At 41.8% G+C, this 23,225-nt stretch overlaps 1 protein-coding gene across 4 annotated transcripts in view; it reads right to left on the reverse strand.

Annotated features, from left to right (window-relative positions):
• The window catches only part of ablim1a (actin binding LIM protein 1a), a 76,424-nt gene that overhangs the window by 20,223 nt on the left and 32,976 nt on the right, over positions 1-23,225 (reverse strand). For all 4 annotated transcript variants that reach the window (XM_072677402.1, XM_072677401.1, XM_072677399.1 and 1 more), the window contains exons 3-11: positions 19,273-19,456; positions 18,718-18,830; positions 17,281-17,407; positions 16,266-16,359; positions 10,147-10,234; positions 8,562-8,620; positions 5,181-5,258; positions 4,495-4,650; positions 1,265-1,309 (exon numbers count right to left, since the gene is read on the reverse strand). In XM_072677402.1, coding sequence (XP_072533503.1) covers positions 1,265-1,309; positions 4,495-4,650; positions 5,181-5,258; positions 8,562-8,620; positions 10,147-10,234; positions 16,266-16,359; positions 17,281-17,407; positions 18,718-18,830; positions 19,273-19,456 — 944 coding nt within the window. The remainder of the gene's footprint in view (positions 1-1,264; positions 1,310-4,494; positions 4,651-5,180; positions 5,259-8,561; positions 8,621-10,146; positions 10,235-16,265; positions 16,360-17,280; positions 17,408-18,717; positions 18,831-19,272; positions 19,457-23,225) is intronic.

Here is a 23,225-nt window from a genome sequence, read left to right on the forward strand (position 1 = left end):
CCTGCAGATTTTTCAATCTGCATGCTCTGAATCTTCCATTCTACCAAATACAGAGGTCATCCTATGTGTACCATCAGGCTCCCATGATTGATCCAGAATGTGGTGGCATGGGTTGTCTTCAATGTTCCTTCTAAGTTCCTCTGCGGCGTTCTCTTCACATGCTTCCTGTCACTGCCCACACCAGATTCCAAACCCTGACGCTGGCCTACAAAGCCAAGAATGGACCAGCCCCTCCATCCTGGTAAAGCCTAAGCTGTACCAAAAGCCCTTTGAGCTTCCAGCACAGCTCGGCTTGACCCGCCATCCTTCAAGATCCATGGAAGACAAGCATCCAGGCTTTCTTCTGTCCTGGCCCCGAAGTGGTGGCTTGCGGTCTTCCAACGTAGACTGAAGAGCCACCTTTTCCAAGAGTACTTAGGCACAGTGTTGCGTATGTTAAGTATTGGGGTCTCTGTACTGTTTAGTAGTATCTAAGCTTAGAGGTATCCTTTAGATTCTAGCCTGTACAAAGAGTGTCTGCTAAATGCCTGTAGTGTAAATGTAGACTGAGATGACTTTTGCTTTGTGACATGGTGCATCATCATGCTGGAAGTAGCCATAAGAAGATGGGTCGACAATCCTCAAACAGGCTGTGGCACTCAAGCGATTAATTCATTGGCATTAACTGGCCCAAAGTAAGCCCAGAAAACCTCCCCCACGCCATTACACTGTTGACGCAAGGCAAGCTGGGTCCATGGATTCTAACCCTATCATCTGTGTTCCTCCAGAAATCCAGAAATTGAGATTCATGAGGCCAGGCTACATTTCTCCAGTCTTCCACTGTCCAGTGTTGGTGAGTTCCAGAAATACACTGAAATGACATCTCCCCCCATTTTTAAATGCTGATATGAGTCTTACCTGTAGCTGCTGACCTGTATTTGAATAATGTGCTGCATTCCACTTCTGCCATATGATTGGCTGATTAGATGTGTACAGGTCTTCCTAACAAATTGCTCGGTGAGTGTATATTCTACCATATTCTGCTACATAGCAATATACTGGTTTTGACCAACTGTTATCTTTAACAGGACACAACAGATCACATTCAGGCTCATTTGCATATTGCAAACCTGCTGCAAAACCAGTACTGGTGTGATGGTAATGAAGACGAAATGATGCCGTACATTGTGCAGCGCTAGGTTAAAGGTCAAAAGCTGTGTGTGTGTAGGCCACACACCCTTTAACCTTTAAGGCCTTTTTATGATTATGGTGGGGTGTGACTTACTCTGTCGTCTGGCATGGGGGAGCGTTCTCGCCTCAACGTCTGAAGCTGTTAACAAAGAGGGGTCATGTTGCCATGGTAATAAAGCATTCGCCTTTCACGTGAACTCCAATACGGCAGCAGTTCAGCTGTCTGCTGGTCGAGTGTGAGGGGAAACATGTTGTGTAGAGTTCCAGCACTGACTCTAAACTACAGCTGTACCCATAGATCAGTTGCTAACCTGTGGTTTTATTGGAATCAGCAAAAAAATAAATGATGTTTTATTTGATTGTGGCACTGCTGGGGTTCGAACCCCAACATTTTCTGCAGTTTAACTGGGAATCTCATACCCACCCAGCACCAGGTGTTGTATGGATGTTGTTTTTCAGGGTAATTGTGGTGGAACCATCATGGACTTTTTACCCCAAAAATTTATATTGAAAATTTGGCCAAATTTGGCCGTCTGATTTGGTCCAAAGTTAACCCAAAGTGGATGTCTTTTTAAGAATTAATTGTTCAAACCCAAACTTGTCTTTCTGAACATATTCACTGCAGTTCCAAAACTTTATATATGGAAATCTTTGAAAAAGAAAGACAGCTTTTGATGTCTGCTCTTGCAGTACTGAAGGACTGTCGCCCAAAGCAAAAAGTATGTGGTCCAGGGGTGACGTGGCGGATTGGGGTGGTGTTTAGCGCAACACTGCAGTAAATTCAAGGTTGGGTTGAAGTCGCTGAATCAACCTAAAAACGATGTCTTTTAAACACTTACTTTGCAACCAAATTTAGACATAGAGAGTTTCACTTTTTTTTAACCAAATATCAGTGTTGTTAAGACCTTATGCAAAGTCTGCTAGGAGGGTACTAGAGTCACCTTCTGTTTAACTGCATGACTGCAACACAGGCAAAACTAGTAGAAATTAACAACAAACAAAAAAAACCTACCATCATGGTTAACATAACAAATAAAGCATGTAAAATGCAAATGTATTAAAAGTGAAAGATCCACTACTGAGCTGGACTGGGTACCTGTGGGGTAGTGGAGTGTCTGAGTAGTCTGAACATGATAGCCCTAATTCTAGATACTTATCTTAGATACTTAAGTAAAGTGCTTCAATTAAAATCAGCTCATTATCCATCTTATAATGGTTTTAAAGAAAAAATATTGTATCACCAGTGTCGGACGATACTCAGAGTTTCAATGTGGGCATCGTAAACAAAAAAGTACCATTCTGCCCCTAATCAGAAACCAAAGCTGCAAGAGTTCTAAGGACTTCAGTGCACGTCTTGCGGAGAAGACATTCGCCTGGTGGAGTCGTCATTCTCCATGACCCTGTTTAGACCTGACTAGTCACTAGTATCTGGATTGTATCCTGATAAGATTTTAGCCACATGTGTTCACACCAAGTAGCCAAATGCTGTGTCTGGTTGGTCAGACTGAATCTAATTGCTGCGTGGGACAAAATATGCTAATTGGCTTATCTTGCAGCAATTATTACTGGTGTTTAGGTTGTACTGAGGGGGTTTTGGTTGTGGAATCTTGGAGTCTTGGAGAGATGCATGCGCTTACACTGCTGGAACATGTGGCTCAAATGTGTCTCAGACCTCCTCCTGGAGTGGTTTCAGTGATGGGATTTGTATCTGGTACAAATCTTGAGCGCTGGGCGAGTTAGCACTTGCGTTTTGGTGCGGTCTGTGGGCCTTATCCAGATATAATCCCGACACTCATGACGCACTGAAGTGACCAGGTGTAAACAGGATCCATGTGGCACGCATGGCAGCTGAGTGAACTCTGCTCACGAACACGCCACGCAATAAAACAACTGACTGGTTGGTGCTATAGAGGTGGTACAATCCTCTTACAGTAGTTTTGATGAAATGACCATAAAATCTCACAGCGCCACCTGAAGTGCTGGAGCGCCTGTAAGCTCACAAAGGTGGGTTTACGTTTGCGTAATCCTTGAGAGCCTTGTTTTACTGAAAGTATTCCGAGGCCTTGTGTAGATCTGCCTCCAGTGCTCCAAAATTTATACTGCATTTAATTTGCATATGTACACTGTATTTAATGTGATTATTTAACTTTAAGGTAAGAGACAATAGCAGATTGACAGTCAGAACAGTCAGTTAAGACCTGTTCAGCTAAAACTATAAAATTACATTTTTAACTTAACATAATTACATCAGTTATCTGACTTTAAAACCTCCCTTTTAGGTAATAGCCACTAAATATTTCATATTTTCATAGGCCCTACTCTATATTCTAGAGATGAAAGAATATAGATTGACCAAATATTTTTTTCAGACCAAAAAATTCAGCCTATATGGTCCATATCTTGAGATTTGCAGCATTGTTGCACAAGGTCACAGCACGCTGCAGAACCACATTCAAAGCTATATGGCAATACGGACCTCACGCATGGCTTCAGAGTCCCATTAAGAGAAGGTGCAGAATTTTTTTATCCATATGTGACTCAAACAAATTTGTAGAATGTGTAGAACTAACGTGACTCGTGGGGGAAGCAGAGTACAGAATTTTACAGCGAGCAGCCCAGTACAGTGAGTATCAGTGAGTAACGACACTAACGATGGAGTATTACAGCGCAAGTAAAGTTCATTTCAGCTTGAGAGACGATGCAGGAGCATTACAGGAGCCCTGCACGATGATGCATTACCAAGTATGCCTGGAAAGCTTAATGTGGCATCCAGCCCCGCCCCCCCGATCGGAATCAGGGATCGACCGATCTTACTCAAAGACAATTGGAGATCTCGGGCCCCAAAAACACTGATCGGTCCTTCTCTACTATATTCCATGATACACGTACTAATTATTAAATTTGGCAGGTTGGGGGGGGGTGTTTTTGATTTGCTGTTGTGCAGTTTAATCCAACGTATCAAACACACCGGATACACTCAAAAGTTTGAGGACACTTTGCCCTATTCTGAAATGTTCCCTGCTCAAGTCTTCTTGTGAAGACGACTCTGTAAAAGCACATGCTGAACCCTTTTTTTGCCGTAAAGACGGCTTGAACAGCTGAAACATCACAACAATGGGATACCATGTGTGGGCTTTGGCATTATTCTCAGAGTAGGGCTTTTGTCAGTTGTTTCATCGGATCCAGCACAATCCTAACAGCTTTCTAGTGACTTTCTGTAAACATGATTGTGTTCAAACCCTTTTTGAAACGCCAGGTGTCCCCAAACTTTTGACAAGCATTTCCACACTCGTGAGTGGAACACACAGATCGCTCGTGCTTTACCTCTCCCACACTCTCTCTCTCCTCTGTCTCATCAAGGGAAGTGGTGTAAAGTGGCTCGTAGTTGATAAGATCAGGACGCTCAATGTCATAAATGGCTTTGACTTTGGGAATGGCAGCTAGATCCCTGTAATCAAGGATCTCATTGTCTACTTTTGCCTAGAGGGAAAACACACACACACACACACACACACACACACAGACAAACACAGGGCATTACACAGCGCTACAGAGCTAGCAGGATGTCTATTAAACTACACAGCTCAAACTAAATCGGCCTGTAAAAGGCAGAGCATGTACACACACATGCATTTTATAAAGTAATACTGGGTCTTGCAGTGTTTCTGTATGTACACACTTTCAGATGTAGGTTTTTACGAGGTGGTTAGCCTTGTTGGGCAGCTTTGGCTTGGTGTGTCAGTGTCAGCAGAGCAGGGAAAACATGAATCTGTCCAGTGCATTGGGAAAAGGTGTAGTCTAAGGTAAGGACTATATTTGACTAATGTGAAGCTATGCAGGATCGGGATTTAAACATCAGTGAAGACCATTTATAACACTGTAGTGAGCAGTTTACCCTGCCAGGCTTAAATTAACTTGTGGTAGGAGAGAGACTGTGGGTCTACATTATAGTGGGACTGGACTATAGCTGCTTCATGGGTTACATAGGGAGCATGATGCATAGCACTTACATATATGGTGTGACCCGGTGAGCCAGGTATGCTTGAACCAGGTCTGGAACACATACTCTCGGACGATGAGCGTGTCGGCTGTGGAGCGAACACAGGTTTAGTACCGGCAGCCAACACAAAAAAAAGACACCCCGGCAGACCAAGGGCTCTCCACCAGCATTGGTTAGGTTGTTACAGACAATGTACACACAATGTAATCCAATCATCTGGGTGATCTAGTGTATCAGATGGCACAATAAACAGGATTAATTGGTGAATAAAATCTAGGAACACTTTTTTTCATCATTCACACAGACGTGAATGGCTAAATGATGAGTGAAAAGACCCCTTATGTCATTCCATGAAGCTAGTAAAGCTAGGTATGTCAGCACGGGTAGGCTTCAGCTAATGGTTATGATTATGAGACAGGTAGAGCATGGCTTAAAAGGAGGACTAATGGCTTATGAGGGATGAATCCAGACCTGTTGTGACTTTTCTCTAAGTAAATAGGCCTATGTAGGCTATGATTATGATAAGATGACAGTTAAATGATGGATTAGACAAAGCAACAGGTTCTCACAAATGTCTACTTGGGTGGTGCCTCAAAGAGCGGCATCACAATTGCACAAACCTGGTCTAACTGCAGGTTCGTTGATGACTCAGCCAGGATGGAATATGCACTCACAGGTCACTGTATTAGAAACACCTGGTAGCTCCACTTTGCTGGTGTACAGATGGAGACATGCTGTTTGTGCTGGCTGTGCTGCAGCTTTTTCATTAGTTGTCAGTGACTAACTACAGAACAAATTTTAGCTCGGCTTAGTTTTGGGGGGTTGACCATCCTAAACACGGCAGTGGCACCGATGTGTGTATACGGCACCTGTGGCACCTGTAATTCTCTCTGAGCTCCAACCCAAATCAAAGCACCAGCTAAAGAATAAAACTGACCAACAAAAATGTGTCACAAACACACCACTAAACTAAGTCCAACCGAGTCCAAGAAAATTCTCCAAAACTGACCCAAGCCCAAGAAAATATTCCAAAACTGACCCAAAAAAACTGACCAGAAAAAAAACTTGCCTGAAAATTCTGTCCGTAACTAACCCGAGCCCAATAACATTCTCCGAAACTGACCTAAGCCAAACTAAGTTCTTCTGGAAACGTCTCAATCCCAAGCTCCCACAATCCCACTCAAGCTCATTAAACCTGAGCCCATTAAACTTGTGTCCAAAACTGACCTAAGCTCAACAAAGTTCCTCTGGAAACTGCCTGACCTGAGCCCAATAAAATTCTGTCCAAAACTCACAAAAGCCCAATAAAATATGGTTAGAAACTGACCAGAGACCAAGAAAATGCTCAGAAACTGACCCAATATAAAATGTACCTGAAAAAAAAAATGACCTGAACATTCTGTCTGAAACTGCCTGACCTCAGCCCAATAAAATTGTGTCCATAATTCTCCCAAGCCCAAGAAAAATGACCAAAAAATGACCAAAACTTACCGAAACTGACCGTGCCCTAAAAATGCTCCAAAACTGACCAAAACCAAGAAAATTCTGTTCAAAACGGACCCAAGCCCAACAAAGTTCTTCTGGAAACTGTCTCAATCCCACCACCATTCTGTCTGAAACTGACTGACTTTAAAACTGTGTCCATAACTGACCCAAGCACAATAAAAGGCCAAAGAAATTATGTCTGAAACTGATCCTATTTGTCCCAAACTGATTCTAAAAAAACTCTCGACCCTGTCAAACCGACCCAAACACAGCAAAAATCACAGTAACCGCTGTGTTGAGAATGATCCATTTAATAATGAAATGACTCAAATAATATCTTGCTGACCGTGGCCTCACGGTCAGAAACAGACCAATTCTAACTGGCAACTTCTGCTTATATATGGTGAACCTCTAAAGTGGGCGCACCTCATGAAATGTCCAATGGTAATTTACATTTACATTTATGGCACTTAGCTGACGCTCTTATCCAGAGCGACTTACAAGGTCACTTGTATTACAGAGGAGGGCCAACCTAGTTTTAGGAGTCTTGCTCAAGGACTCTTATTGGTGTAGCGCAGCACATTCATCCAGACCGGGAATCGAACCCCAGTTTCTCACGTGGTGTAGTAGCTCACTGGCAGGCAGTGGTGTTACCTGTTGCCTCACAACAACAACCAATTTGATCAGACGGGACTCGAACACACAATCCTCAGCACCGAAGGCTGATGCCTTATTCATTAAGCCACTGGGCCTAACTGGACGGCAGGTGGTTCTAATACAGTGAGTGGTTAATGTATATACAGTATATCTTACTTATATAAGTAAGTGTGTGGGTGTGCATGTGGCTGTGTGCTTGCACTTCAGCTTAGCCAAATGATGTCATGATTTCATGTCCAGCTGCCAAAATAAACGATGGTTAACACATGTTTGGCATGTTAATCCAAATACTGAGACTCCAAAAACTGTGGTTGAGAGCATTAAGCACTTTTCAAATTTGCTCTGTGTCTCTTCACAACGCACTGGCTGGTCAATCAATCTGACCTAAATAGTTTCAACAGTGACTGCAGATCATTTCGCATGGCCTGCGATGCATTTCCTGCCAACAGCAGTGAGAAACACAGAGCTAATCATTTAGCGATGAGCTACTCATGGCTGATCATGGCCTTACAGTGAATTTGCCAGTAAGGACTCGGCGTCCCATGTGGAGCTACCGCTGTATCGACTGTGCTGAGCGAGAACAACAAGATGCCAATGGCGGATCATGGTCCTACGTGGCTGCGGGTCGAATGCAGGCATTCTGATTGAGAATGAGTCTACGGTACGCTCGGGGGAGGGGGAGGCGGCGCTGCAGCCGGGGCCGCCTCCAGGGGGGGGCAGCGCATGGTCATGTGATGCCATGGCACAGCCGATAGCAAATACAGTACCTGCCTTTCTGTTTTGGCGAGGAGTGCTAGTGACGCGGGCAACAGCTGTGGAGGAAGGCAGAGGGGAGGTTGGAGAACACACCTGCTTCTATAGGTACTGAAACAGCTTATATATGGAACCGGACTCGTCTTGATTCTTTAAAGTTCTGAGACACCCATGGTCCTCCAGAGAGCGTCACACTTTCACAGGCGTAGTTTCTGCTGGAAATTGGGGAATGTACCTCCACCACTTCTGGGTTCTCCACTTTCAAAATAGGCTAGAGTGGAGGAAATCGCTACACTTGCTGCCCAACTGTCATAATCCGGATTACAGAAACAGAATCATAACACTGACTGGCTGACAGAAGTTCTCCACAGTCTATTGGTCTCACTTCTGGAACCAACCCTACGCCTCTACAGCACAGAAAAGTGGACGCCAAAAAAGGCGCGATGCATCAGCTTCACCGTGTCAGAACGTGTAGAGGCAGGATGGAGAGCCTTACCCTGTGTCTCTCTTCTGTTCTGGTAGAGCTCTTGCAGCCTGGATGCCAAACAGTTGATCCTGAGCAAACACAGAAACCAGTGCATGAAACAATCTCTCAAACACAACAAGGGCTTAAAAGCATGTCGGTGATACAATGGCTGGTTAATGCCTCACTTCAGTAGGCCGGAACCTCAGGAATCAGTGGAAGGAGGCTGGGGTGAAATCTATGAAGCTTTGAGACTTCCTTGTGTTGTACAGCACTGTCCACTTACATATGACAGTACGTTTGCCCATGTTTACAGATAGATAAGAGATTACCTGGATTTCTGTAATAATTACTAATGAAATGGGGTCTCACTGTTATCCAAGCCAAAGTTATAGAAAATGACACTCTAACTAAAGAGTTCTTCTGTCTATTATTTAGCACATCGACTAAACATGCACAGTGCAGGCTAGAAAAAGTAAGTGAACCTCTGTGTTGATGACTTTTTCTTAATTGAAACACTTCTGTCAATTAGCTCTAGCTGGAGATGAGACTAGAAATATGGATTTTGCCTATTAAATAAGGGCACACAAAGTCTGGTAAGCAACAAATCTGTTCTTCTCCAGAAAGAATGACTAGCGTGAACCATGCTGTGATGCCATCGACATTTTAGAAGGCATCAGACGACTCGTTATACAGACTCATGAATCGTGAAATGGAGACAAAAGCAGACCTGGGTGTACATCAGTCCACAGTTAAACACACTGTCTACAAATGGAGACGAGTCAGCACTGTTACTACTAGGAGTGTCAGGACTGTTACTCCTACACCCTAGGAGTGGGTGTCTTGTTAAGATGAACCCAAGAATACAATGGCCAACTCAAAAGACCTATAGAAAACTACTCCTGTGTTCATCTGAAGACTATTAGATATACACCAAACAAGAATGTTGGCAGGAGCATCATGGTTTGGGGCTGCTTTGCTGCCTCAGGTCTTGGAGGCCTTGCAATCATTGAGGGAACCCTGATCGCGAAGGGAAATTCAAGGGTGCATCAGAACACTACACAGGAGAAAGGGCAGTAGTCCATGACCTCAAGCTGAAGAGATGATGGGTAATGCACCAAGACAACGACCCAAAGCACTCAAGTAAATCAACTAAAGAATGGTGAAAAGGTCAAGTCAGACGTCCTAACCTTAACCATATGGAGAACCTGTGGGCTGTGCACACAAGGCATCCATTAAAATTGATGAACTGATACACAACTGCGGGTCTGAATGTCCTCTTTAAAGTTGTGCAGATCTTGTTAGCAGCTTGAGGAAATGCTTGGTGGAGGTGATTGGATCTACGGGTTATTAGATTATTGTGGGTATTATTAGTTTATTAGTTTAATTGATAGATTGGGCTTGTCTATGATTGTGACTTGGATAACGATCAGACAGTCACCATTGTTCTTCATTGTTCTCTATGATCAACCAAATTTGACACCAAATCTGGGAATTATTCATATTTCAACCATTTAATTAAAGCAGAAATTTAGAATATGTGGTGAAATCCTCCTTCGAAGCAGCAACAAACTGAACTAAAGTGTCTTGCTTCATGTTGATGTAGCTGCAGACTCACCTTGCAGGTACATTTCCTCTCCTTCAGTGAACATCTGATTACATCTGCTACAGCGAGCACAGCTGGGGTGGTAGTGCTTATCCCCTGCCTTCAGATGACACACACATAGTGATACATGGTACATCACATTGAGAAAGGTCCTTTGTAGCAAACAACTAACACAAACAGTTGTTTTCCTTTATATACACTACATTGACAAAAGTATTTGGACATGTGTTCATTCATTGTCTTACAGAATCAATCTTATTTATAAAAAAAAAAAGTTTATCCTGCTTTTGTTTGAGCAACTGTCTCTACTGTCCATTTTAAGGCTTTCTATTCTGGAACATTGCTGTGAAGATCTGACTGCATTCAGATTGTTCGTGAGGTCAGGATGTTGGCTGCTCATCCCCCTACCACATCCCCAACTTCCTAAAAGTACTGGATGGAGCAGCGTCCATCATTCCAGAGAAGACAGTGCTTCCACTGCTCCACGGCTCAGTGCAGGGGGTCTTAATACCCCTCTGGCCCACCTTATAGTAGCTGAATGCATGCCTTAGAATGTGGTGTCCACAAATATTTGGACATGTAGTGTATTTCACTGAGAGCATCATTTGTATATTTAACAGCAATCACACAATTACAAGTATAAACTTCTAGGAGAGGAGAACTTCACAGCGAAGTCGATTTGCATGCGCACTATCAGACGGACGGCTGCCAATCAAATAAGGTCAGCCCATGGTACAGCTGAAACTGCCTCTCGAATGCTACCATTTAAAACTAGGGTTATTTGCATTTATGGTCTGGATGATCTCCATGCTTGCACTAAGAAGGCCTTTAGTTCATACCAATTATATAAACTCGCACTTAACTTTCAGGCCAGGCTGTGTTTAGCATCTGCAGAGTGTGCAGGTGGGCAACATGACCGTAGCATTGGTCCATTCATCAGGACACAATGTAAGGAAACACTGCCTATGTCGGAAAGTGAAAAACTGCATGGAGTATATCGTCGCTGTCCAATAAAAAAAAACCTGTATCTTCAAAATGGTGACTTAACAGGAGAAGGCTAAAATGGTCTTAACTCTGAATGGAAATCATGTAAAATATGTAAAATAAGAGTTTATTCCAGGTCATTTAGCGCATTTCTATTGGTCCATTCCGCATTTCTATTGGTCCTTAGAGTGTACAGGGCAGCTGCAGGGTTCAAACCATGGAGAAAACTACAAACGGTATGGTCATTGCTTCGAGAACACTAAACAACTGCTGGCATCATACAACTGCACACAGCTGGGGTGTAGTGACCGCACAGGCACTAATAGCTGACTGGCTGTGTATTATGTCATTAGTCATATGCCAGCCTGGGCACCCTGGTCAAATGACAAGTTTTCAAAGTCATTAGTGATTGACAAATCCACTGTAGGGCGGTCACAATCATTTATATTGTATTTCTGTAATTTTAAGACCATTTGGCCAACAATATAATAATAATAATAATAATAATAATAATAAGCTCATCGGCTGAAATATTAGCTACCTTGCGTGTTTAAGGTGGTGGCACCTCCAAACTCATGATCAGGCTATAAATACCTGCAGGGTATGTGACGGGATTCATAGATTGAGAGAAGGTGGTACCACGCAGTGAGTGTATCGTGGGATGTGTGGGAAATGGGTCACGAAGATGTTAATAAATGGCTAAATGGAGTGATTGTACGGTCACACAGGTCTACTAGCAGTGGCAGAAATCCCAGTCTACAGGAAATTCTCCTCATTCTCGCCATTCCTGAGCAGAAGTGAGCATCTTGCCTGTCGCTCTGCTCCATATGTTGATGGTCTGCAGTTCCCTGCTGTGTGTTCTATCAGACAGTGATGGTGAAATTGGACAGACGCTCCCTGTACGTCAGTTTCGTCTTTCGCCCACAATTCTGACGAGAATTTCCTGTAGACTGGGATTTCTGCCACTGCTGGTAGACCCGTATGACCGTATGCTTCCATACACCTGCAGATTCAGCTACTTCACACTGTGGCCTTTGGCACACCAAACTGCAATCACATCTGCTTTGCTTTGATTTTCCACACATCCAATGATACACTCACTGCCCTGTACCACCTTTTCTCTTTCTATGAATACCGTCACACACCCTGCCTGTATTTATAGCCTGATCATCCACGTGCAGCGCCATCTGCAGGAGTCTGCAGTTACTACCATACAAGATGACTAAATTGATTTGTGACTTATTCTTGCAAAACCATGCAGTGAATGAACTTTTCACTTTTGAGAACAGCCAGGCAGTAAAATTACAATTTCAATAATGTTCAAATATCCAACATAAATAAAACATAAATACACAAAACTCAAAAACTCACACAAAAGTGCTCCCTGAGGCTGAGGTAAACTGGCAAAACTGAGGTCAGCAAAAATGACTGTATATTGTATGATAAGCTGATGATGTAATTATTGTGGAAGGCTTATAACCCCGTGTCATGTTTGTAATTGGACAAAGGCTAGCAATGTTGTATTAGCTATTCTATCATGGGGATACTGCAAATGTGTGACCTATGTTAATAATAATAAGAAAGGTCATAAAAATATATAGGTTTAAAGATATCACTAGCTTGGTTTATATGAGAAGCCAGTCTAGCCAGTATTCTGTTGCTGCTCCTGGTATAAAACACACTTCAATTTATAGACCTGAGACCAACAAACGACAGTGGTAGTCAAAATACTGTTTCCCACACTGCCCAGATGTCCAGACTTGAGTAGTGATATGGCTGATATTACTGGTCATAAGAATTTTAGCCCTAAAAGTAATATTAGGTGAGGCCCTAGTTTTCATAGTCACTTTTTAAATGCACCACTACTGTTCGGCTTCTGTATACAAACTTGAGAAACACTGAATATTGTGCTCTGCATCATAATATCTGTTATATTTTTGTCATATTGTCCAATCATAGTCAAAAGTCTATAATGCACATCATGATCTTCATCGTTTCCAAACCAACCAAACCAACTCTTTGCTACGCCCAGGGGTCCACTATGTCGGCAAACTACTGAAACGGAGTGCGCTCTGAAGAACACGGGGACAGCAAATTCCTCGCACTACCACCCTGAGCCATATACAGCACCAAGCACTACACTCTCAAAAGAGAGGTACTGATGTTCCTCTCCTTCAGAGGCCTTTCAAAAAGCTCTTAGAGGAGAAAATGCCTCCACAGCGTGACCCTTCTGCACTCTCTACCTCTTACGATGCAGAAGGATTGCGGGAACTCGCTCGTCTAATTACAGCTCTTCTGCAAAGTACTACTTTGCCAATAGCCCCTACAAGCACTTGTAATGATGTGCTATTGCTGCCACATTGCCCACCCTCAGCATATGATGGTACATGATGTCTATAACGATACTGAGCATTTCTCATGTTTCTGGCACACGTTGGGATTAAAAAAAACTGCCAGGTTGAAATTAATCCCAAATGCTGAAGGAGTCTGCAGATTTTTATTCGGGCCCCCCTATACCACCATGCATATCTGCATTTGCCCAACCGCAGGAGTTGATTAACCTAGCATCGGTGTGCCAATTATGAAAATAAATGATAATATAAAAATCACTTTTTCCTGTGTAATACCATTTCACTGTATTATTCAGTGTTATTTTAAAAATAAATATTTTTTATCATGATATCTTGGTGCTCTTGGGGGCCCCCCGGTGGCAGTGGGGCCCTAAGGGGCCGCGTAATTCGAGTATGCCTTGAGCCAGCTCTGATTTTACTGGGTTGTGGAAAGTCTTTGGGTAGTTGTTGTGTGGTCCAACCACAGGGTTAGTAACTATGTCATTGGGACAACCCAGCCGAAGGGTCAACCCTCAGTTTTAATTAACGTCAACTGAGGAAGCTGATTGGGTCACAGTTGGTTAAAGGGCTTCTCATCTAGCAGTAGCACTGAGAGGAATCACTAAATATAGACATTTTAATACGTTCAGTCTTATGCAAAAGTCTGGGCACCCCTGGCCAAATGAAACATTGGTTTAGGAGTGTGAACCGTTTGAACGAATGTCAGATATAAGTTCCATTTAAAAGACAGTGTGAACAGCCTAAAAAACACCGGATTTGATGAGGAAAATTGATTTGGGCCACTTAACCTGCTGTGTGAGTGTAGTGTAAGTAAAACAAAATCCTAAACAGGAAACAACCTTTAAAATAAACACTTTCTGCACATTTTAGAGCATAATTACTATTTATTTATAAATAAAAGCTATTTATAAATTAGCTTTTATTTATAAATAAAAGCTAAAAAACATATTTAATGGGTGATTAGGTTTGCACACACACATTTATTTATTATTATTATTATTATTATTATTAATAATAATCATAATTATTATTATTCATTAATTTTTATTAATGATTTATTCATGCTGAATTTTTTATGATAATGATTATTATTATTATTATTATTATTTATTTTTGTGTTGAAATATGTTTTTATTTTAAGCCAGTAAACAGCAATCATGCTGATGTAAGCTCTTGCAACTGAATTATTGAGTGAAACCAGTTTTATTTCCAGTAAAAAACAAATACAATATTAAAAACTGCATTTTGAGCTGAATATCTGATGGGTGGTATTTATGCTGGATGAGTCTACTGGTTCATTTCACTGGGCTATTCCCAAAGTGCTGGGTAGTTTATGTGTAATCCAGCCACAGGGTTAGTAACCCATTTTTACTAGCATGCTGGGTTATACTGGATGATACTGGGCCAGTTTAACCCAGTATGTGTGTTACTATACAGGGACCCAGCACCCAGTTATGGATTTTTGAAGCATGAATTGTGGGGTGTACTTAAAAGGGACATGAAAAGAAATCTTATTAAATAAGCTAAAGGCATATTATGACAAACATTAGGTCATTACCTGAACTAAACAGGTATAGCTTTCAATATTTCTACAAACCTTAATCCATGATTTGTCCTATTGATGATAAAAGCAGTTGTTCAATGTACTGAAAGTAATGATGAAAAAAACCTACACTCAATAAATTTTGACAAATTTGTGATAACAATGACTACATATCCTCATATCACCCACCTTAATGACACACACTCCCACCACAAGCCCTGTAAATCTGAAAAGGGTCTTACTAGAGGTCAGTCCGGATGCATTCCTGCGGTCCAGTTCAACCATGAGCAAAGCCATTAAATATCAGCCAGTCTGCACGGTGTGTAACTGCACCTTCCTCCAGTTCTACACACCCAGTAGATTATGATATGCAAAAAGTGGTGCTAAAGAGGTGGAGCCACTTTCTTTTCAGAGCCGGTCAGGGAGTGGCAATCTTTAGAAACGTGGGTGTCAACAGTACCATACAGCACCATTCAGAAGGATCTTCTCTGTACTGTTCATTTTTTGGCAGAATGAAGGTAAATAAATCTAAATACAAGAGCCATTACTCAGATTGATATAAAGTTATTATTATTGAACTCTGTGTGCCGATCTTCTCAGTGAATTCCAGTAACTGTATGGCTTAGTTCAGTTCCACCAGCAGCTCACCTGATGTACTGTAAAAGAAGGACTGATTAAATAAACAAGGTGTTGGGTGGAAACTTTAAATTCTGACCTTTCTTGAGGAAATTTCTTACCCAGATATAAATAACTACTTAACACTACATATCAAATAGACCAATACTTTTGCACAGTACTGTGTAAGAATATGGTTCTCATTCAGAAAAAATCTTGCATCTCTAACCTGACAACAGGAGAATGCAAAAAACTTTCAATGGAATTCAATGGAAAGATTAAATTCCAAATATTTAATTTATATTCATTTAAAAATATTTTAGAGAATTTCTATTGATGCAATTATCCTGAAACTGTGCCACGATTTAAATAGTCCCAAATAGTTCCAGTGGACTGAGGCGCTGCCACTACAGCCAGAGTGCTGGACGATATATCAGAGCTGGGTACCCGGCACCCAGTTTGTAGCCCAGTGATGCTGCATTGGCAGGTAGTTGGATGACATATGCAGGACACATTCATGACACCCTGACATGAGATAGGGGGAGAGTACGGACGATCGGGTTGGGTAATTGGTTAAAAAAAAAAAAAAGTGTGAAACAGGGAGCGCACAATTTAGGGCCAAGCTGATGTCACTCTACCTCTAGAACTTTGCCTGTGATGAACTCGTTGCATGCCTCACACTTCACTCCAAAATGGACCTGGTAGTCTTTCTCACAGTAGGGGGCGCCATCTCTGTGCAGAAAGCAAGAAGTACAGGCAACATGTTAGAAAGACAAGATCAAAATGAGTGAGTAAGAAGAGAACACAAACTTTGGAATAAAATGGGGTGAGCATGTGCACGTAAAAGATGTGTGTATGTTTGTATTCTTGGAGAAGACCCTTTAAAATATGCTTCAGTTTGAAGGGAAGACCACTTGTTTTTGGTTATTGAGGTTAAGGTTAGGCTGGGCTTAGAACATGAACAGACAGATACCCATACACTAATATATATATATATATATATATATATATATATATATCTGAGTATGTGAGGCATTGACTCCGTAAGATCTCTAAAGGCATCCTGCCATATGTGGCAGCAGGATGTTAGCAGAAGTGAGGTGGGTGGGACCTCCATGAGCATCAATAAGCCTCGGCCGCCCATGACCCTGTCGCTGGTTCATCTGTCATCCTTCCTTGGATCGCTTTTGGTAGTTACTGACCACTGCATACCCAGAAACATCCCACATGACCTGCCTGATGTTTTAGAGAGGTTCTGACCGCGTTGTCTAGACATAGACACAGTTTGACCCAAATAATATTGTCTAATGTTGTGGCTGATCGGTGTACAATTTTACCATGTGCCCATTTCATAGGCTTCACAGGGGGCTTCAGCAACATGAATGGGGTAACCTTAATGGGGTTCTTTTCCCAAGGACATGGTTAATGTCTCACGTTACTGCTATTTATCATTTATAATTGATTATTTATATACATCAACATTTCTAGGCATTTCCTTTTTATTTAGAAAGGTTGTAGTTTACTAAACCTTGCTAGAGACCGTCACACCATAGGACAGATTTGAGATTTGGCTAAAAGTAAATATAAAAAAAGAAGATGTTTATGGGTTTGTATATATATATATTTGTGTGTGCGCGCGTGTGTGTATCTTACTTGCTGATGTATTCTCCGGTCAGTACTTTGCCACAGGCTTTACATTTGAAGCAGCCCAAGTGCCACTGCCTTTCCAAGGCCAGCAGGGCCTGGCCATTCTTAATGTCTCTGCCGCAACCCGCACAGGCTGAAAAACACGTACACACACACGCACGCACACACACACACACACACACACTGTATTATTAACTGTATTATTCTAACATGCTCACACTTACTCCCTTTTCTCACTTAAACTTAACACTCTTTAAATGAACTGAGTTATTTAAACACTAGGTGGTGTCATAGAGTCATTCACGCTTCTGAAAACCTCCTATCCCAGATCTTCAAAACGCATTATTCTTTTATAGTAGATCATGAATAATTGACAAGTACTGAATACATTGAATAATTAGTAATAATAATAATAATAATAATAATAATAAATCGTTTACTAAATAATAAGAAGCTACTGAATCATTCATAAGTACTACATAACTGGCACTTATTGAATAACTAGTAGTTACAGAATAACAAATCAGATACTAAATAACTATTAGGGACTAGTAAATACCAAATTATTAGTAGGTACTGAAGCGCTATATTTTATTGAACAATAATTAGTAGGCACTGCAAAATTATTAGATCCTAAATAGTTATAGTGGGCACTAAATAATTAGTATATGCAGAATACGGAATATTTTTAGACACTAAATAATTAGAAGGTACTAAATCATTTGTGCTTGCTAAATAATAAGTATTTAGTGAATAATTAGTATTTATTGAATAATTAGAAGTTACAGAATAATTATTAGTTACTATTATTAGTAGCTGAGAAATGACTAAATTATTAAATTATATTAAATAATATTAGTTACTAAATTATTAGTAGGTGTTAAATTATTACTGCTCTTCATGAAATATTTAGTATTTAGATACTGAGTAATTAATATATACTAAATAGTAGGTAAGCAGTAGCTAAATAAAAGACCTTTAAAATGTATATACAAGCCAATAATAATAATAATAATAATAATAATAATAAGTATGCTTAAGTGAGTAAGTAAGTTTGCCTAAGCAACCTGAAAATATACTGAAACAAAATACTATTAAAAATAATAAAATAATTAAAATGACCTAAAATAGTTTGTCGTTCCAGCATATTATTTTCCATGTAACCATGTAATCAAGAATGATTTTAATCTCACGCACATCACACACCACCTAACACTGCCCTGCTCAGAGTAATGTTCTGTAAAATAACAACATCTGCTACCATGCAGACCTCAGTGAGTCACGAAAAGAGGGGAATGGTAAGGAGGATTCCATTGGGACTCTCAGCTTTTCGTTACTGGTTAATCTTGCAGTTGGAAACTCAAGGCTGTAACAGCTGGAACTGTATGGCAGAAGCGTAGTGTAGCATTTCTAACGTATGGTGAGACTTTGGAGGAGACTCACTGCTGGGGCCAGTGATGCCCTTGGTGGGTCCGGGGGACATGGGCTCAGCGCAGTACTGGCATAGGCAGTCCTTTCCATTAAATGTCACCCTGTCGCCAGCAGGAAATGGACGTCTGCGGGGCATAAAAGAAACGAGCAGCTTAACAATCCCTTTAGAACTTTACCAGCTAGTAAACCATGCGGTACAGTATTCTGCAACCCCTTATTTATGTACTGTATGCATTACCATAGGCACCAACTACAGGGGAGCATTGGGCCATTTGCCCCCACAAAACTAAAGAAAGGAGCGCAACACCATCTTAGAGCCACGGTAGTGAAAACCAGCTCAGCGTTTCTGGTTGCCATAGCAACCCTGCAGAGTAAAATCATGCATAGATTCGTGCTTTTCCCGCCAAACTGGGGCAGTCTGAAAATGCAGTCGCGGGTAGAAATAATGAATTCACAGGGCGTGTTACTTTACTAGTGAATACGGATTCTCATGCTGAATATCTGGCAACCCATACAGACAGATACAATGCGTTTACTGGTGTCTGCGCCTGTGTGCATTTGACTTACTTGCAGATGGTACAGACGAAGCAGGCTGGGTGGTAGGTCTTCCCCAGGGCTGTGACCACCTCCCCCTCCACGAACTCGCCACAGGCGTTACAGCGGGTGCCGTGGATGCGCTGGTAGTCCAGAGTGCACAGGTAGTCTCCATTCTTCATGAAGAATCCACCCTGAGCCAGGTCGCATCCACACACTGCAAAACAGAGACAGAAGGTCAAAATGCTCCAAACTGTGTCGGACTGTTATCCTAAAGTCCAGGATTTTCCCTTCTTCTGTCCTGCTGGAGTAACAAACTTTAAGCTAAAAAAATTGACCCCATGGGTGAACCAAGCAGTACCTTTATTTACCTGAAATAGATCATTCTCCAAAAGAGAGAAAGGAATCCTCGTCAGGACACCCTAATCAAAAAGGGGTTCATGCAGTAATGGATTAATCTACAGCTGAATTTCCTAGTATTTTAAAAACCAAGGATTTTGGTTCCACAAATAAGATGTAAACAATGGCCATTCTCTGCTGGCCTTGGGCACAATGGAGCCAGGTTTCCTGTAGCTGAACACAGTAGATGCTAAATATGTTCTGACCTTGCTGGTCCTGTAGAACAACAGCAAGATGTTCTTTGCACTGTTCGGGTCAAGATATTCCATTGGCTTGCAGTTCTGTACTCTAACTACAGAGCACTGTATTGTAGATAGCAGCCCCTTACACTCAACAGTGTTCTAAAAGGAGAAATCTGGTAGATCTGACACTGCAGGAACAACTGAACTCATCAACTCCTGAAGATTTTGTTAGTGCTACACTACTACACTGTTACTACACTGAGGACATTTTGCAAGTTTTTGAGTTTGACAGTGTAGAGAATCATGTTAGGGTGCTTTAGGGAACCTTAGAACCCTATTCTTCTATTAAAAAAACAGTTTCAAATTGAAGAACTTTCAAATGTTCCTCAAGGATCTTATACTCTTACACTGTACTGGTACTAAGAGTTTTTTAGTAACAGCTGTGATTCTATATAGAACCCTGCACCCCTCACACACTGCTCGGTTCTCTTTCCAATTGTCCAGACCAAATGACTAAAACCAACCATATAATAATAATAAAATAAAATAAAAAAATACTTAGTGTTACCCAGGCTTACAATACTGCTGTTCATGGCCAAATAAAAAGAGTGAGTGGAATTCCATGACTCAAGAGTAAAAGACGTCACGTTAAGAGTATCTGTCTGGAATCGTAAAATCAAGCACTGCAAAGAAAAGAAGCAGCACACACAAGTCATATTGAAAATTTAGAACTACTTATATGAAGACTAGTTGCACCTGAGAAAGTAGGGCTAACAAACTAAACACAGGTGAAAACAATAACGACAAGGGAGGAGACCAGAGGGGGTGGAGCCAGGAACAAGCAGCCATGACATCACTTTAGAGCAGGAGCTGCAAATATGCTTACATACTTTTTTCTATTCATTTGTAAAACATGATTAAACATGATTAATTCATAGTGTCTGTCAAGGTAAGGTCAACATATGAATGACGAACGACTCTTAAACAACTCATTAGTCAGATTTATGTACTGGTTTCATGTAGGGGCAGTGGTGGCTCAGCGGTTAGAGCTCCGGGCTGTCGATAACAGGGTTGTGGGTTCGATTCCCGGGCTCGGCAAGCTGTCACTGTTGGGCCCTTGAGCAAGGCCCTTTACCCTCTCTGCTACCCGGGCGCTGGAGTTGGCTGCCCACCGCTCTGGGTGTGTGTGTTCACTACCAGATGGGTTAAATGCGGAGGACACATTTCGCTGTACAGTGACAAATACGTGCACCTTTTTAGTCATACTGTGCTGATATTGTTTATTTCTTTATTATGTATTATTACATAGTTAAGTGTTCAACCTATACCCCACAACGGACATGTGAAGGGCTACTGTTTGGGTACACACAGGTCTGAGTGTAAGTAAGAGGGAGTGTGCATGTGTGTGGGACAGACAGAGAGAGATCACAGTAGGCTTTCAGCACCGGCTGTGCTTTAGTTAATGAGTTTAAACAGGGATAACCGAGGAAAGGTGTTCAGAGCTGCTGTGTCGTGACACCTGCTCTTGAGTTTCACACTCTGACTCGGTGACTCGGCCAACGGCAGCCTTACAGTTTATTGCACGGGTTGAATAACGTGAAATATTTAACATCAAGGTTTTAATATTGCCAACAATTTTTTTTTTTAGATCCGATTTCACAAAAGTAAAAAAAACCCTCCCATCTCCATATATGGTCAGATTCCAAAAACAAGGCATATTTCCACTCATTCAGCCTACAGCAGCTTAGCCCCGCCCTCCCATTCTAAAGTAACACTGGAGCCTTTCTGCCTGGACTTGTTTTTCAGAATAAGACAGAATACCAGGCAGCCAATCAGAACAAAGCTTGTCTTAAAAGCATAGTAACAGAAAAACAAGCTGCTTGACTGGCCAGCAAGACCAAGCTGGTTGACCTTCATGACCAGTAAGAACACGACGGATTAGCTAACATGACCAAGCATTACCAAAATCAAATGTAACATACACTACGCTGGTCAAGAGCTGGTTAACCAGCTAGCCTTCCAGCATAGAGCATGTTTTCACCTAGATGACCAGCTTCTGACCATCCTGACCATCAAAGACCAGCTTAAACCACAACAGCAACAGCTGGTCTTGAGCTGGATTTTTTCCAGTCGTGCACTCTTAGACTCCGGCTGCTGATGGCAAAGCGGATTCGAACCCGTGACCCCCAGGCCATAGTGATAAAATATCTGTGACATTTTACACCACAACCGTTTGCATCCGTCCATCTTCCCTATTGTTTTCCCAGCCAGGAAACACAAGAGCTGAGCCACTGGCTGCTCTTACAGTGTATCGGAGAAAATGGAATAGCTGTCTTTGCTGCTGAAACATCAAAAGCTGATCAGCAGATTCACTCGAGCCTGTTCGAGAATTGTGAGTGTGTTACAGAATCCTAATGAGTTCTCAGGCTGCAGAGTGTGACTCTACGAAGACAGCCAGCCTGCTTTGCACCACGATCAGGGCTCAGTCTAAAGGAAGAGGAGAGGGATGCTTTCCTCTGAATGCACTAATGTACATTATTGGCGGTACATTACCTCATTATCTAATCCATACACATACGCTCTGAAAACAGGTGGGCAAAAACCTAGCAAGCAAACCTGGATAAAGCAGTCTACTAAATGAGCCTGAATCAGAATCAGATAGACTTTATTGATCCCAGGAGGGAAATTGCAGTTGTTACAGTTGCAACCGTTTATATAAGAATAAACACTCTATAAAATAAAAAGAGAAATATGTATATAAATTATATGAATATAGTAAGTGGCTATATTGAATTACAGTACTATTATTATTGCACATATGAACAGTATAGTTGAAGTACTGCACAGCTGAACCATAGTGTCACACACTGAGGGAGGAGTTATAGAGTCATATGATGGCCACAGGTAAGAATGACCTCTTGTGGCGCTTTGTGGTGCATTTCGGTGGAAAGAGTGTTATAGAGTGGGTGGGAGCCATTGTCCATAATGGCATGCAGCTTAGACAGCTCCATCCAAAAACACAGAAAGCACTCCTAAGACCACTCACTTGACCCCGTGCTCCCAGATTTAAGGCTTTATCCTCTAAACGAGTGTGATTTGAGCCTCTGTTAGCTGGAACACGGTCTGTACTGTGGTGTTTAGCCTGCTAGTTAACTTATTTAAGTCTAGATAGCTGGCTATGAGTCCAAACACAGCAGAACTGGTCTCTCGTTTCCCACCCTACACCCTTGCACACCTAGCGAGCATGCAGAAATGGGGGCAGTGTGTGAATAATGGGAAAGGGTCGATGTAACAAAACCATGAACCTTGATTTCGGGCTTTGGTCTGGACTTTCCGATGTTCTAAAAGAAACTGACCGAGACTGTCAGTTAACCCACTGTTCATAGCTTCACCTAGGACTAGCAA

The sequence above is a fragment of the Salminus brasiliensis genome, chromosome 4 (assembly GCF_030463535.1).
Source record: "Salminus brasiliensis chromosome 4, fSalBra1.hap2, whole genome shotgun sequence".
Classification (NCBI taxonomy): Eukaryota; Metazoa; Chordata; class Actinopteri; order Characiformes; family Bryconidae; genus Salminus; species Salminus brasiliensis.